Below are 13996 nucleotides of genomic sequence, written 5' to 3'. Positions count from 1 at the left end.
AGGGATTAGTCAAAAACAGATTCCAGTACTCGACTGGTACTTTATCAGCCCCAGATGGATGAAAGGCAAAGATGACTTTGCCAGGATCTGAATTCAAAACAAAGTTTGGAGGCCACAAACCAATACCAGAACTATCACATGATCATTCAACTGGCTAGAAAAAAAACAACAAAGTCACTCAAATCACACCCTATCATACTGAATGGGGGAAGGATATATTTTATATTGTAGTCTTATGTAATCTGAAAAAAAAAAAACCAGTGGATAGTTACAGCTGGAATGCCTTTGAGCAGGTCTCCTCAATCAGGGTAGTAAAAATATATTTCAAGTGATTTAAAGTAAATATACATATATAAAGTTAATTTTGTTTTTGTGTTCGTTTTGCAAGATTCCTAATGTAAAATCAGATGCTGAAGCAGATGTTGTCAGTGTATTTCTTATTGAGAAAACGACCCTCCCATGATACAATATGTAAACATTTAAGTAGGAGAGAAACAGTTTTAAAGTTTTAGACCAATAAATGATGTTTGAAATTAAGTACGAAAATGTTAGGAATATTAAATGAGTTTGCAAAATATCAGAAATAGCAAACATTATAAAAAGAAGCATTTATTACATTGAGTTGTTTACTTCACATGTTCATGACGGCAATGGAGAGAAAAAAAAAACAAAAAAACTACACTCACAAACAACACAGTTTCCTAAAAGCATAAAAATGGATTTAATCACAGAAAACTGCAGCCAGTAGCAAAAAGTACACATTCGAACAGTGTTCAATGATCGAGTTATGTCTGGTGTTATGGGTCATAGATTGTGAGAATTTTAACATTTGTATTTTTTCTTTTTAGAAAAAAAATATAAACAATAATTTAAGCCAGCCCTATCCCCTAAAAAAGCCCCCAAATGAAAAAGAAACCAAAAAATGTGTTTTATATTTTGTTACAAGTTAATCAAAGATTAAGAATATTTATCTATTTTGGTGTTGAAAATTTTTATTTTGTAGATACAAAAATAAAAGTGGCTACACCATGAATGGGGTTGAATGTATATAATGCATTCATCACCCAATCAACAGTGAGACTATGATATACCAAAGATGTCACAATTTGGAATATAGAAACAAAAGGATCACCATAAATATATTGAATTCGAAAAGGTGTAAAGGAGTGAACAATTTGCTAAAATTCTACAACCAGTAAGTGTATGCACGAGTGTATATGTATATATGTATGTGTGTGTGTGTATATATATGTATGTATGTGTATGCATATATATATGTATATATGTGCATGTAGATATATATAAGTGTGTGTGTGTGTGTGTGTGTGTGTATATATATATATATATATATACACACACACACATATATCAATTGATTGAAATGTACAGTATTATATATCCATCATGGCCAATCTTATCAATTGGTTTTGCACTAGAAGTGTAACAGAATGTTAGGTAACAATCCGAATATGTAATCCTGCGATCTTCAGAGGAAGCTGTTATGGAAGGAAATATGGCAACTGCATATATATATATATATATATATATATATATATATATATATATATACATACACACCTTATGCACGTGTGTGTGTGTGTGGTTTTGAGAGTGTATGAATACATATATATTTATTTATTAATGGGTAGACAAGTAATAAAAATGATTCAGGAGTTGAGAGCTTTGTGCATAGCACAAAACTCTGCCCTAGAGCCAGTTTTGTAATTTTTGTTCCAATTAATAAGAGAGAGAGGGGGGGGGAGAGAGGGGGAGGGGAGAGAGAGGGGGGGAGAGAGAGAGAGAGAGAGAGAGAGAGAGAGAGAGAGAGAGAGAGAGAGAGAGAGAGAGAGAGAGAGAGAGAGAGAGAGAGAGAGAGAGAGAGAACTTCAAAGTTCAGAACGGTACTTGGAAAGCTAAGAAGCCTTTCTGAAGAGCTTCTAATAGCAGTGCAGTTCCAGGTGGAATTACAAGAGTTAAGGATCTTGATTAGGAATGAAGTGAAATGATAATACTCTCTTGAATCTCCAGCGTCAGTTAAACCACTATTTCCAGTTTGTGTAACAGTTCTTAAGAGGTAAGAGACAAATCTCCTCTCCTCTGCAAATTGAATAACAACATATCTCTGGCAACTTTACTCAGGTTTTATATAATTATTTCCAGCAGCTCAGTGTACTGAGTTATGAAGTGCAGAATAAAGCAACCTATCTTGAGACAATGGATTTAAGTAACTGTATAGTGAGTTTGAAATCATAAACCACAAGCTGCTAATCTAATGCCATTTCTACTAGGAAATCCTGTTAAATGTTAAAGTCATAAGCTACAGTGCAGAATATCTTAATTGTTTTTGTTTTTGTGTGTTTCAAACCACTGAAATGATGCTTGACTTGGTTTTCCTTAGTGTTAAGCAGATGAGAAATAAATATTGTTACTGGATAGAAAGAGTCTATTAAAAGTTAATTTTAACCTTGAAAGTTATAACTGTTACCCATATATATATGTATATATATATATATATATATATATATATATATATATATATACACACACATATATATATATATATATATATATATATATATATATACACACACACATATATATATATATATATATATATATATATATATATACACACACATATATATATATATATATATATATACACACACATATATATATATATATATATATATATATATATATACACACACATATATATATATATATATATATATATACACACACATATATATATATATATATATATATATACACACACACATATATATATATATCTATATCTATATCTATATATATATATATATATATATATATATATATACATGATGTGTTATTTTAAGCAGTAAATTTCAGACAAATAGAATATCAATTTCATAATTTTCCCACTCATAATAATTATGGAAAATCAATAAAGAAGCCTCTAGAAGAGGCTTCACTCAGTCTGCTAGAGAAAATAACCAAATAGTTCTCAAATTATACTGATAATACAGTTATGGACAGCACCACCAAGAGAAATTTGGTCAGGTGGAACAAGATTGGTCTCAGACCTAAGGAAGAGTGGTTTTCTCAAATTTCAAGCGTGTTGTTAGGTTTGATTTTTTCCTTAAGAGAAGGACTCAAGACATAGTCGTAAGTCCCTATTCAGCTTTTTGAGCCCAGCATTGATGTACTACCTGAATCTCTTTCTTACATGCCCTGGCTAGATACACTGTGTCCTAAAATATAAGAAAGAATGTGCATGACCAGAGTCAGATTAAGGCCAACTGGTGCCATATGCAGCACAACCCAACACTGGTACCTATATATATTGTTTAACCATTGTTTAACTGACAAGGCATTAAAGCATAATCACTGCTGAATGGGAAATAATAGATTAAGAACTCAGGTTCCACTGCATTAAATTTAAGTTGTTTTAAATTTTATTTATTTAGTACTAAACAGCAGTGAGTTACACAGGTAAATTATAACAATTTACTTATAACTAGGGCAACAGAGGAAAGAAAAGATTTTCAACAATTTTTCAATTTATTTTCTAAAACCACTTATAATTTATCCATTGCACCTTGTACTGAAAAAAAAAAAAAGAAAAAACTGGTCTCACTTTCCTTGGTATCCTAACGACATGCTTGTATTGTATTATTTCAATCCAGTAGATAAAAAAACAAACCCCACCAAAACTACATCAATTCAATCTATACAGTGATGCTCTCATCTCACCCAATTTAGCACTATCTCTTTGGTACAGGACAGCCTCTGATCACAATGAGAATTACCCCATTGCTTCAGAATAGCTACTGATAAGATTTTAGCCAGAGAGATGGTAAGTGAGATGTAATAATCTTGCCTCTTCTGTGGAGACTTTTGTGTACCTAAGGCAAAAAAAAACAAACGTGAATAAAAACTGCATTGGAGACTGTTTGCTGAGAATTTATCACTTCACTATATAGACAGTCAATGCATAAAATCTTCCCTCACACATGCATGTATACACGCGTGCAAACATGCACACACAAATACACAGTTTCTCTCTCACATATGCACTTTTATTGCTATGGATCTGAAAATATCTTTATTTTTAACCTACTAAGTATTAAAGCAAGTTTGTTAAATACTTCTGATCACCAGACAAAACAGAGACCAAACAAACACTGCTCGATAGAAGAATGTAAAATGAACATGAAAAAACTTATGCAGAACTAATGGCCATATCAGCCTTTCAGATGGCAGTCATGTTCCCTAGAAAGCGAGCAGGCTTTTTGGATTTTTAAAAATTTGTTAAAATTGCTAGAGTGGCGGTTGTTTCCCACCTCATGCTCGCCAGATCCTTGCTTTTGGTTCCTGGAGCTTCTTTGCTGTAGAACTTTGGTCCCGAAACTTTCTGATCACCATCACCAGCAGCTGCAGCAACAGTAGTAGTAGTAGCAGTAGTAGTAATTCCATTCCCACCTCCTCCATCACCAGTAATGCCACAGCTTGCTAGGCTTGCAACAGTTGCCGTTGTCCCCCCAATGCAGCAACTGTTGGCTATGTGACACAACATGTCAGTGGTGGAATTTAGTAGCTGCTCGCTGAGCCTAAAACAGCAACCAAACCACTTACCCAGTTTGTGTAAAATATCAGGGTTTTTTCTATAACTATACATTATTAAAATACTATAACAAATAGATGATAAAAAACCTACATATATATATATATATATATATATATATATGAAGTCAAAGGTTAAAGAAAGACAAGTAACAAAGGTTTTGATTATGATGGATTTTAAAGAATGAATTAGTAAAAATTAATCTTTTCAGTGTGTGTGTGTGTGTGAAAAACTAATTTCTGGATGATGATGTTTAGATATTAAAATTAGATTTAAAAAAAAATCAAAAGAAATTATAAATATTGTAGAATAAAATTAAGATAGATTTGATGCTTAACAGCTGGTGATAGACAGATAGCTTGTTAGCTAAAGACTGGTATGTAAGTAACTAGATAGGGGCAGAGTGGAAAACAAAAAACGAAGAAAAAAAAAGAAAAGAATAAAACAACTAAAAAGTAGATATCAGTATAATTATTAAGCAGAAACAATGGTTTCTTATTTAGGCTTAAGGTCTAAATTTTGAAAGGAAAGAGTTAGTGAATACCAATGACCACTGTGCGTAACTGGTATGGTTAGTTTTCTCAGAAGAGGTATATTTGACTGAATAAGCACTAATAAATTACAGGTGCCTACTTTACTGACTATTGAACAATGAGGGGTAAAAGCTGATCAGTGACATTCTAAACCAATTCTAGTATTTTATGATCATAGTAACCTCTGTTGCTGTTAGTAATTAACATATCAAAGAATTTGATGAAGCTCAATTGGTAAGATGTGTAATTTGAATTTATCTTTGAATGTCTTATGAAAAAAAAAATTCATATTTTGGCATAAAGTTAGAAATTTACCACAAAGAAGTATAATCAATTAAATCAACCCTAGAACACACCTGATACTGATTTCATCATTTCCCAACCCTCGAAGAAGGAATGGAAAAGTTGATAAAGTTTTCAATTCAGAATGTAGATTACTGGAATAGAATGCTATGAGACCTACCTTTCTTTCATTCTTTATGTCAAACTTTCAAGACAAGCCATCTTAAAGTGTGATAATCAAAATCTTCATGAGAAATATTTATGCTCAATCAGTAGTCCTGGTCCAGGTGTGGACCCATTTTCCAAGCAAAAGTTATCAAAATAAGCAACAAAAGAGCATGAAGAGCTGGTACTACCACTGCCACTGTAAATTGATCCTAAGATCACCAACTGTCAATAAGAGATATCATAATAACGTTCTCTTAGAGTACAGAACCTGGTGTTGAATATTGGCCACGCTTATTTCATGTACTCTGGCAAAAAGTCCAATTTGGTGAAATTTCAACTTGGAATAGTGAAAGATGAAACAATGTTATAGTGCACTTAAGGTATGTACTTGTAGTTTTAATTTCTGGACTGGGCAGTATGTTATGTACATGAACAAATAATAATAATAATAATGATGATAGTACCCTTATCAGTCGGGTAGTCATGATGGCTATAATGGGCTTCATATATTTTACCCCAGTGTCTCTTTGATGGCATGCGCTGCTCTTTCACTCAATACTACTACTACTACTAAAAATAATAACTACAATCCTTTCTACTATAAAAAAAAGGCCTGAAATTTTGGGAGGTGGGGAGGCTGGTTGATTACACTGATCCCAGCACTCAATCCTGAAAAGATGAGATGCAAAGTTAACATTGGCAGAATTTGAACTCAGAACATAAATACAGAAGAAATGCCATAAAGCATTGTGTCCAGCATGCTAATGATTCTGCCAGCTTGCTGCAATACCACTACTACTACTACTACTAATATTTCAAGATTGAAGTTACTCTTCACGAAGGTAAAGAAACAATAAGAAGAGTGCAACTGTTATTGGTAATAAATAGAGATTGACTCTGTTTATTAAAATGAAAATGAAATGAATGAATAGTATTTCAACACTCCGTGTGTCTTTTACAAGTTCAAAATGGGAAATGAAATGAAATGAATTTCAAAGATATAGGAAATGCTGAAACATTCAAAATTAAACCGGAATAACTGTGTTTTCTTTTCAGGTAAAACGACATCATCAGTCTTCGGTCTTTCACAAAAGGTAGTAGAAGGAAGGAAAGAAAGAAAAAAACAAAAAGAAAGAAAGGAATTGGGGGAAAAAAATTAGTCAGTCAAAATGTTTAGTGTAAATATGGTGGAATTCCACTGCACATACCAAATGGGAATCCTTACAGGTCCCTCCCTCCTGTGTAAATCACAACATTTCTGTTATAATTTTTGATGGAATTGGTCTGATTCATGTTACTGCACAATGAACAGGGCTTACCTCTCTTATGGGTGTTTTTGGGGGATGCAGCATTCAGAAACTAGATCAAATCCATCAAGAATTATAACAGAAATGTTATGATTTACACAGAAGGAGGGACCTGTAAGGATTCCCATTTGGTGTATGCAGCAGAATGCACCAAAAACAAAATGATTGATGTTGGTTGCACAACAAAACAATTACAAAAAAGATTTAATGGACATAGGTACAATGTCAGGCACAATAATAGTGGTTCAATGGAACTTGCAGAGCATTTCACATCAAATAGGCGTAGATTTGAGGAAGACCTGAAGGTGCACATTCTCAAAAAATACCCTCATTCCACTGCACTTTCAGGCCTCAAAACCAATGAGGATAGAAATATTTGTGAACTGTTGACATCTCAACCTGGAGGAATTAATAAAATGGCAGGTGAATTCCACCATATTTACACTAAACTTTTTGACTGAATAATGCTTTTCTCCAATTCTTTTCTTTCTTTCCTTCCTTCCGCTACCTTTTGCGAAAGACCGAAGACTGATGATGTCATTTTACCTGGAAAGAAACGCAGTTATTCCAGTTTAATTTTGAATGTTTCAGCATTTCCTATTTTTGAATTTCATTTCATTTCATTTCATTTACCATTTGGAATTTGTAAAAGACACACAAAGTGTCGAAATACTGTTTGTTCATTTCATTTTCACTTTAATAAACAGAGTCAATCTCTATTTATTACCAATAACAGTTGCGCTCTTCTTATTGTTTTTTAATAATAATAATAATAATAATAATAATAATAATAATAATAGTTGCCATAAGGGCAATGGATGAGGGAAAATTAAAAGGGGAAAAAAAAGACAAACAAAAAAAGTAGAAGTTTGTGCAGAATTGATTGTGAAAAAAAAAAAAGAAAAAAAAATGAAACTTATTGGAGTCTCTTTCAATCCTAATTGTAATTCATGACGTATAATTAATATAACTAATTGCAAATAATTATTGACTGCAACAACATGAAAGTTTAGAAATTCTTTGTGCACATATATTAAAAGAATAAAAATTAAAATAAATAGAAGTCTATAATAATAAAAGCGAAATTCTGTCTGTCCGTCTGGGACCCCTGTATCTCAGCCTACATTTGCTCTACATAGACATATTATAACTTTTTGGAATTGGGATGATTCTGGGATTGAAAATCTGCCCTTCATTTGGTTCTTGAACATCCATCATTGGGATCTGATTTTAAAGTATTTGGGTTGCTCTTTCTAGCAGGCAAAGCTTGGCTGATTCATGCCATCTTGGTTGGCGTTTGTCAGATGATGTCAGAGACCAAGTGGAAGATAAATGACATTTGCTTCATTAATTTTATACTGAGATAAGAACTTTGGGACAAAATGGCCAACAGTTGGAATTCAACATGGGACTGGAACAATAAAATGGTTGGAATTCAACATGGGACTGGAACAATAAAATGATTGCATTACAAAATTAATTCTCATCCTTCTGATCAAACACCACCAGGGCAAATAGTCATTGTAGATGTATTATAGTCATGCTATTTAGCTCTTACTTTTGGGTTGCAGGCCCAATTAGCTTAAAAGTCCGCACAGAATGCGGCTTTTAAGCTAGTAAATGAATAAAGAGAAATGAAAGAAGATAAAAATAACAGTGTGAACCTTAATTTATAATCTATACGCCAGAGAAAGTAGGAAACTGGCCCTATGCTCCTTATGGAGTAATGTGGACTCATATATATATATATATATATATATATATATATATATATATATATATATATATATATATATATATATATATATATATATATTCTTTTATTTGTTTCAGTTATTTGACTGCTGCCATGATGGAGCACTGCCCTAAAGGTTTTTTTTTTAGTTGAACAAACTGACGTCCAGACTGGACTTATTTTTTAAGCCTAGTGCTTCTTCGATCAGTCTGTTTTACCAGACTGCTAAGTCATGTAAACACACCAAACACTGGTTATCAAGCAGAGATAGGGGGACAAACACTGGCACACACACACACACACACATAAGTACGATGGGCTTCTTTCAGTTTCTGTCTACCAAATCCACTCACAAGGCTTTGGTTGGCCCAAGGCAATAGTAGAAGACACTTGCCATGCAGTGCCATGTAGTGGGATTGAACCTGGAACCATGTGGTTTGGAAGCAAGCTTCTTACCACACAGCCATGCCTGCATCTCTCTGTCTCTATATACATACATATATATGTATATATAATATTATCATCATCATTTTACATTTAAAAACCAAATTGTTAAATTGCTGAGTAGGTAAATTTGTTAAAAGTTATTTCTTTCATGAAGCTGAGATGCTCATAATTCTGGTATTCAAACTCTTCTATAAGTTTTGTAGTATGAAAGTGGAATGAAAGAAATCGCACAGGGTTAAGAAATAGTGGTATTACACTGGTAGCTTTATTGACAAAAGCAAGCTGATACCTGTTCTAAACAGCTACATGAAGTAAGGCCCCTACAATAATGTAACTTGCTCTAAGACAAAATAAAAAACCAGCAGAAGGTACAAATTATGGAACAAACTAAGCTGAGGATCCAATATTCTGGACATTTGGCTATTTTACTCTGCAAAAATTTTGTTTAAAATTTTGAAAGGTGGGAAGTATAATTATTATACAGTGACATAAGTGCAGGTATGGCTGTGTGGTTAAGAAACTCACTTTGCAATGGTATGATTTGGGGTTCTGTCCCACCGCAATGCACCTTGGGCAGTGTCTTTTATGATAGGCTGGTATCCCTGGGTTAACCATGGTGTTGTGAGAGAATTTGATACACAGAAACTGCGGAAACTCATCATACATACATATAGGTATGTGTGTGTGTGTCTCAATCTCCATTGCTTGACAACTGGAATTGGTTTGCTTATGTTCCTGTAACTTAATTTATGTTCCCAGTGAGGGGCACCACTGAAGGGTTTTTAGCTGAACTAGCTGCAGTTTATTATCTATCTCTTGGACTGACCGCAGTTCAAATAATAGATAATAGATATTCAGGCTCATCTTGGTTGTTATAGTCACAACATTTTGTCTGTTGTACCTACTGACCATCTTTAGATACTTGTCATATTCCCTTACATTCTTGGAATTTAAAACCAAACTATTTTGTTAAATCTACAAGGATAATTTCTTCTTACTCCATTGTCAATATAAAAATATTTTCCTATTAATTATTCTTGTGACACAAATATTGCACAATGCCTACCAGTTAAACTATGTTTATACTTACTATAGTGGAGGCGCAGTGGCCCAGTGGTTAGGACAGCGGACTTGCGGTCATATGATCGCGGTTTCGAGTCCCAGACCGGGCGTTATGAGTGTTTATTGAGCGAAAACACCTAAAGCTCCACAAGGCTCTGGCAGGGGATGGTGGCGAACCCTGCTGTACTCTTTCACCACAACTTTCTCTCATTCTTACTTCCTGTTTCTGTTGTACCTGTATTTCAAAGGGCCAGCCTTGTCACACTGTGTCACGCTGAATATCCCCGAGAACTACATTAAGAGTACCTGTGTCTGTGGAGTGCTCACCCACTTGCACGTTAATTTCATGAGCAGGCTGTTCTGTTGATCGGATCAAGTGGAACCCTCAACGTCATAAGCGACGGAGTGCCAACAACAAATACTTACTATCCTTAGTACTGTACTACAATGGCACAGTGGATATAAGCATTGAATAACTATGAATTATAATAGTTTAGCTAGTGGGCATGAGTTGAATATTTGGATCAGTCAAACAATATATACTCTGGGTCAGGCAATATGAATATATACTACCAAATATGACAGGCATGTGAAAAGAGTTAGAAAGTATGAAAGCTGAAATATTGTGACTAACAACAGGCGCAGGAGTGGCTGTGTGGTAAGTAGCTTGCTTACCAACCACATGGTTCCGGGTTCAGTCCCACTGCGTGGCACCTTGGGCAAGTGTCTTCTACTATAGTCTCGGGCCGACCAAAGCCATGTGAGTGGATTTGGTAGACAGAAACTGAAAGAAGACCGTCGTATATATGTATATATATATGTGTGTGTGTTTGAGCGTCTGTGTTTGTCCCTCCAACATCGCTTGACAACCGATGCTGGTGTGTTTATGTCCCCATAACTTAGCGGTTCGGCAAAAGAGACTGATAGAATAAGTACTAGGCTTACAAAGAATAAGTCCTGGGGTCGATTTGCTCGACTAAAGGCGGTGCTCCAGCATGGCCGCAGTCAAATGACTGAAAAAGGTAAAAGAGTAAAAGAGAGAGTAAAGAGTATCAACCAAGATGAGAGGACACTTGTTTGAATGTGTCAGTGTACAATATTGCTTCAGAAAGTTTCTTTTGAAATCCTCATAAGTTAACGCTACTAATCCCAATACATAGCATTTCGGAAATTTAATCCACATTATCACTGTAAGAGTGGTGGATTGGCAGAAATGTGACAACACTGTCCCTATTAATTATACTTTGCTGTATTTGGCTATATCTTTTATGATCTTGAGTTCAAATTCCATTAAGGTCAACTGATTTGGTAAAATAAAAAGTTTTTTTTTTAGGGGTTGATTTAATCAATAATACTCCACTCTACCCAACAATGTGTCTAGCTTTGTGCCAATATTAGAAATAATTAGGAGTTATAGCTATATTTGTTTTACCTAAAGGGTGCATATCTAACATCTTGAAGAGAATATGAACTAGCCTACAAAATTTTGGAAGAATAAACAAATAAGAAAAAAAGAAATAAATGAGGAGAAAGTACATAAAATAATGTTTCGTATATAGGACTAATTTTTGAGAATTAAGGTAGAACTGATCCATGTGTATTTTAAAACTAGATATAAATACATTTTTTTCTAGTTTAAATGAAAGAAATTAAAAAATGTCTGATGCGTGCATCTATTACATGAACTTTACAAGTGAAAGTGGAATGGTTTTTGATGCAGCAATGAATATCTTTCTTGCCACAAACCACTCAAATGTGAAGGAGAAGAACTTATTTTTGCTACTTATGCAAACTGATGAACCTTGTTCAGGACTACAGGACAATAGCGCAATAATAAGGTTTGAACCCATGATGATGTGGTCTGCAATTCAGCACCTTAACTGCACAGCCATTATGCTATTGTTTATACTTATGATGCACTTATGACTATATATATATATATATATATATATATATATATATATATATATATAAATGTGTATATATATACCTACTGATTAACAGAAGGAAATAAAAAATTACATCTTAAATAAATTAAGGGGAAATATTAAAAAAAAAATTGATTATTATAACTATAAAAATTGTGTATGATATGTGTTTGTGTGTATGTCTGTGTGTGTGCATGCATGGTGTTGTATAAATACAAAACCTTTCTGATATTTTACTCAATATCAAATTTAAGAATTTGCTACAAATTACTTAACAGTCTAGTTCTGATGGAAAGCAAAATGATTTTCTACACCATTTTTAAATGTTTTGATAGGATAAATGTTTGATTAAAATCGTTAATTTTTAATATGAAAAAAAAAAAAAATCTTTAAAGGGAGACAATCATGGAGATATTGTAGTTCCTTTTCAAAATGTTATTTACTTAGTAGCAATTTGCTCATTTGCAACAAAATACATTTGAAATATCATAGACTTTCAAAGGCGTTTTAATAAAAACAGTTAAATAAATACATTTTTGTATCAAATTCCAATTATTTTCAGTATAAGAAGGGTAAAAATACAGTCAAATACAATAGCCTGAAAGCCTTTAAAATTTCAAATTTTAACAAATGGAAAGCAGTTGTTAATTTATAATGTTATATATGTAAAATTATGTAGTATCTTAAAATGCAATCCTTTTCTCTGATATTCACATTTAATTTTTTCATTCTGAAATACTATAGCAAAATATGGTGCCTCCCCTTAAAGCAGAATTAGTATTTGATGTATTAAAATGTAGACACACATGCACTCAAAGGTATAAACTGTGAGTGTATGTGCGAAGAGTTTCTAGATGCTTGCTTCTGTTCAGTGAAGTTGAAATAACATACCTTGTAACTTGTTTGGCCCTGGCCTGTGATGTGGGAAGTTTTGAAGGGTAGTCATTTATCACCGAAGGCATGTTGGATATCCTTTCAGGGCTGTCTTCATCCACTGGAGATTTGCAAGAAATGGCATCACGTACACTTCAATAATAAAGAAATAGTAAACGAAATAAAATTCAGAAAAATAAATAAGACATTATTAAACAAAGTCAATATAGCATTAAGTATAATTATTAACAACATCAGCAACAATAATGAATAAAAGACAATTTTTGTTTGGCATTTCCTTTCAGGGATATCTCTGAAAACAAGACAATGTGTCAAGAAGGCTCCATGTTAACTAAATTAAGGTGTTGACTTAGCTCAAATCCCAATAATACAAATACTAGCATTGGTATTGTTCTGTAAATAGGGCCATTAAGAATATAGATAATCTTGATCAGGGTTATTATAATGTTACTATTATTTAATGTGAGCATGTATAGGTTTCCATACTTACAACTGGAACTGAATGGTACAACTGGAAGTAGTCTAGGTGACCATAGTAAGAGCACATATAGCAATGATATTTTGAACTGAGACTAAACAACTGAGTTGAATAAAGCTTGAAAAGTAGCCACCAAGATTTTCATTATCATTAGTCATTGGGAGTAAAGTGTGTTGACCATAAACATAATATAGCCTCAATGATAATAGTCTATGTAGAGTTGTTTGCTTGAACATGATGCAGATATCCCCTACATTTGTAATTCAGAAACTATTCTCATTTCTAAATGAGCAAATAAGTAAATTTCAATATCAAATGAAATTTGCTTTTAGTATCCAGCAGGTCAATACAACCAATTGCTCTATTATATTATTAACAATAAAAATGTGAAAAATACTGAAGAATTAATGGGCATGATTCTGGTGAATCAGATTCTAGGTGGAAGCTAATCCATTTCAGTAATACCAATGACATGATGCAAAGCAAAACAGTGTTTCTCTGGCTAGTAGACCATATGAACAGCAATGATATTAAATCACTCTCTCTCTCTCAC

General features: G+C 33.3%; 2 protein-coding genes across 12 annotated transcripts in view; one reads left to right on the top strand and one right to left on the bottom strand.

Annotated features, from left to right (window-relative positions):
• The window catches only part of LOC106869314 (uncharacterized), a 157096-nt gene that overhangs the window by 17314 nt on the left and 125786 nt on the right, over positions 1 to 13996 (bottom strand). For 7 of the 11 annotated variants that reach the window (XM_089362377.1, XM_089362388.1, XM_014915002.3 and 4 more), the window contains 2 exons: positions 12963 to 13097; positions 4329 to 4595 (listed from right to left, as the gene is read on the bottom strand). In XM_089362377.1, the coding sequence (XP_089218503.1) occupies positions 4329 to 4595; positions 12963 to 13097 (402 nt within the window). The remainder of the gene's footprint in view (positions 1 to 4328; positions 4596 to 12962; positions 13098 to 13996) is intronic. The other 4 variants (XM_089362420.1, XM_014915005.3, XM_089362398.1 and 1 more) reach the window with 1 other exon arrangement.
• LOC106869307 (zinc finger MYM-type protein 1-like) overlaps positions 1918 to 13996 on the top strand; it is a 155593-nt gene continuing 143514 nt past the window's right edge. Inside the window, exon 1 of the mRNA XM_089362477.1 lies at positions 1918 to 2074. The gene's annotated coding sequence lies outside the window, so the exon portion shown is untranslated. The remainder of the gene's footprint in view (positions 2075 to 13996) is intronic.

The sequence above is a fragment of the Octopus bimaculoides genome, chromosome 1 (genome assembly GCF_046866305.1).
Source record: "Octopus bimaculoides isolate indiv1 chromosome 1, ASM4686630v1, whole genome shotgun sequence".
Taxonomy (NCBI): Eukaryota; Metazoa; Mollusca; class Cephalopoda; order Octopoda; family Octopodidae; genus Octopus; species Octopus bimaculoides.
This window is presented reverse-complemented; position numbering and strand designations above follow the sequence as displayed.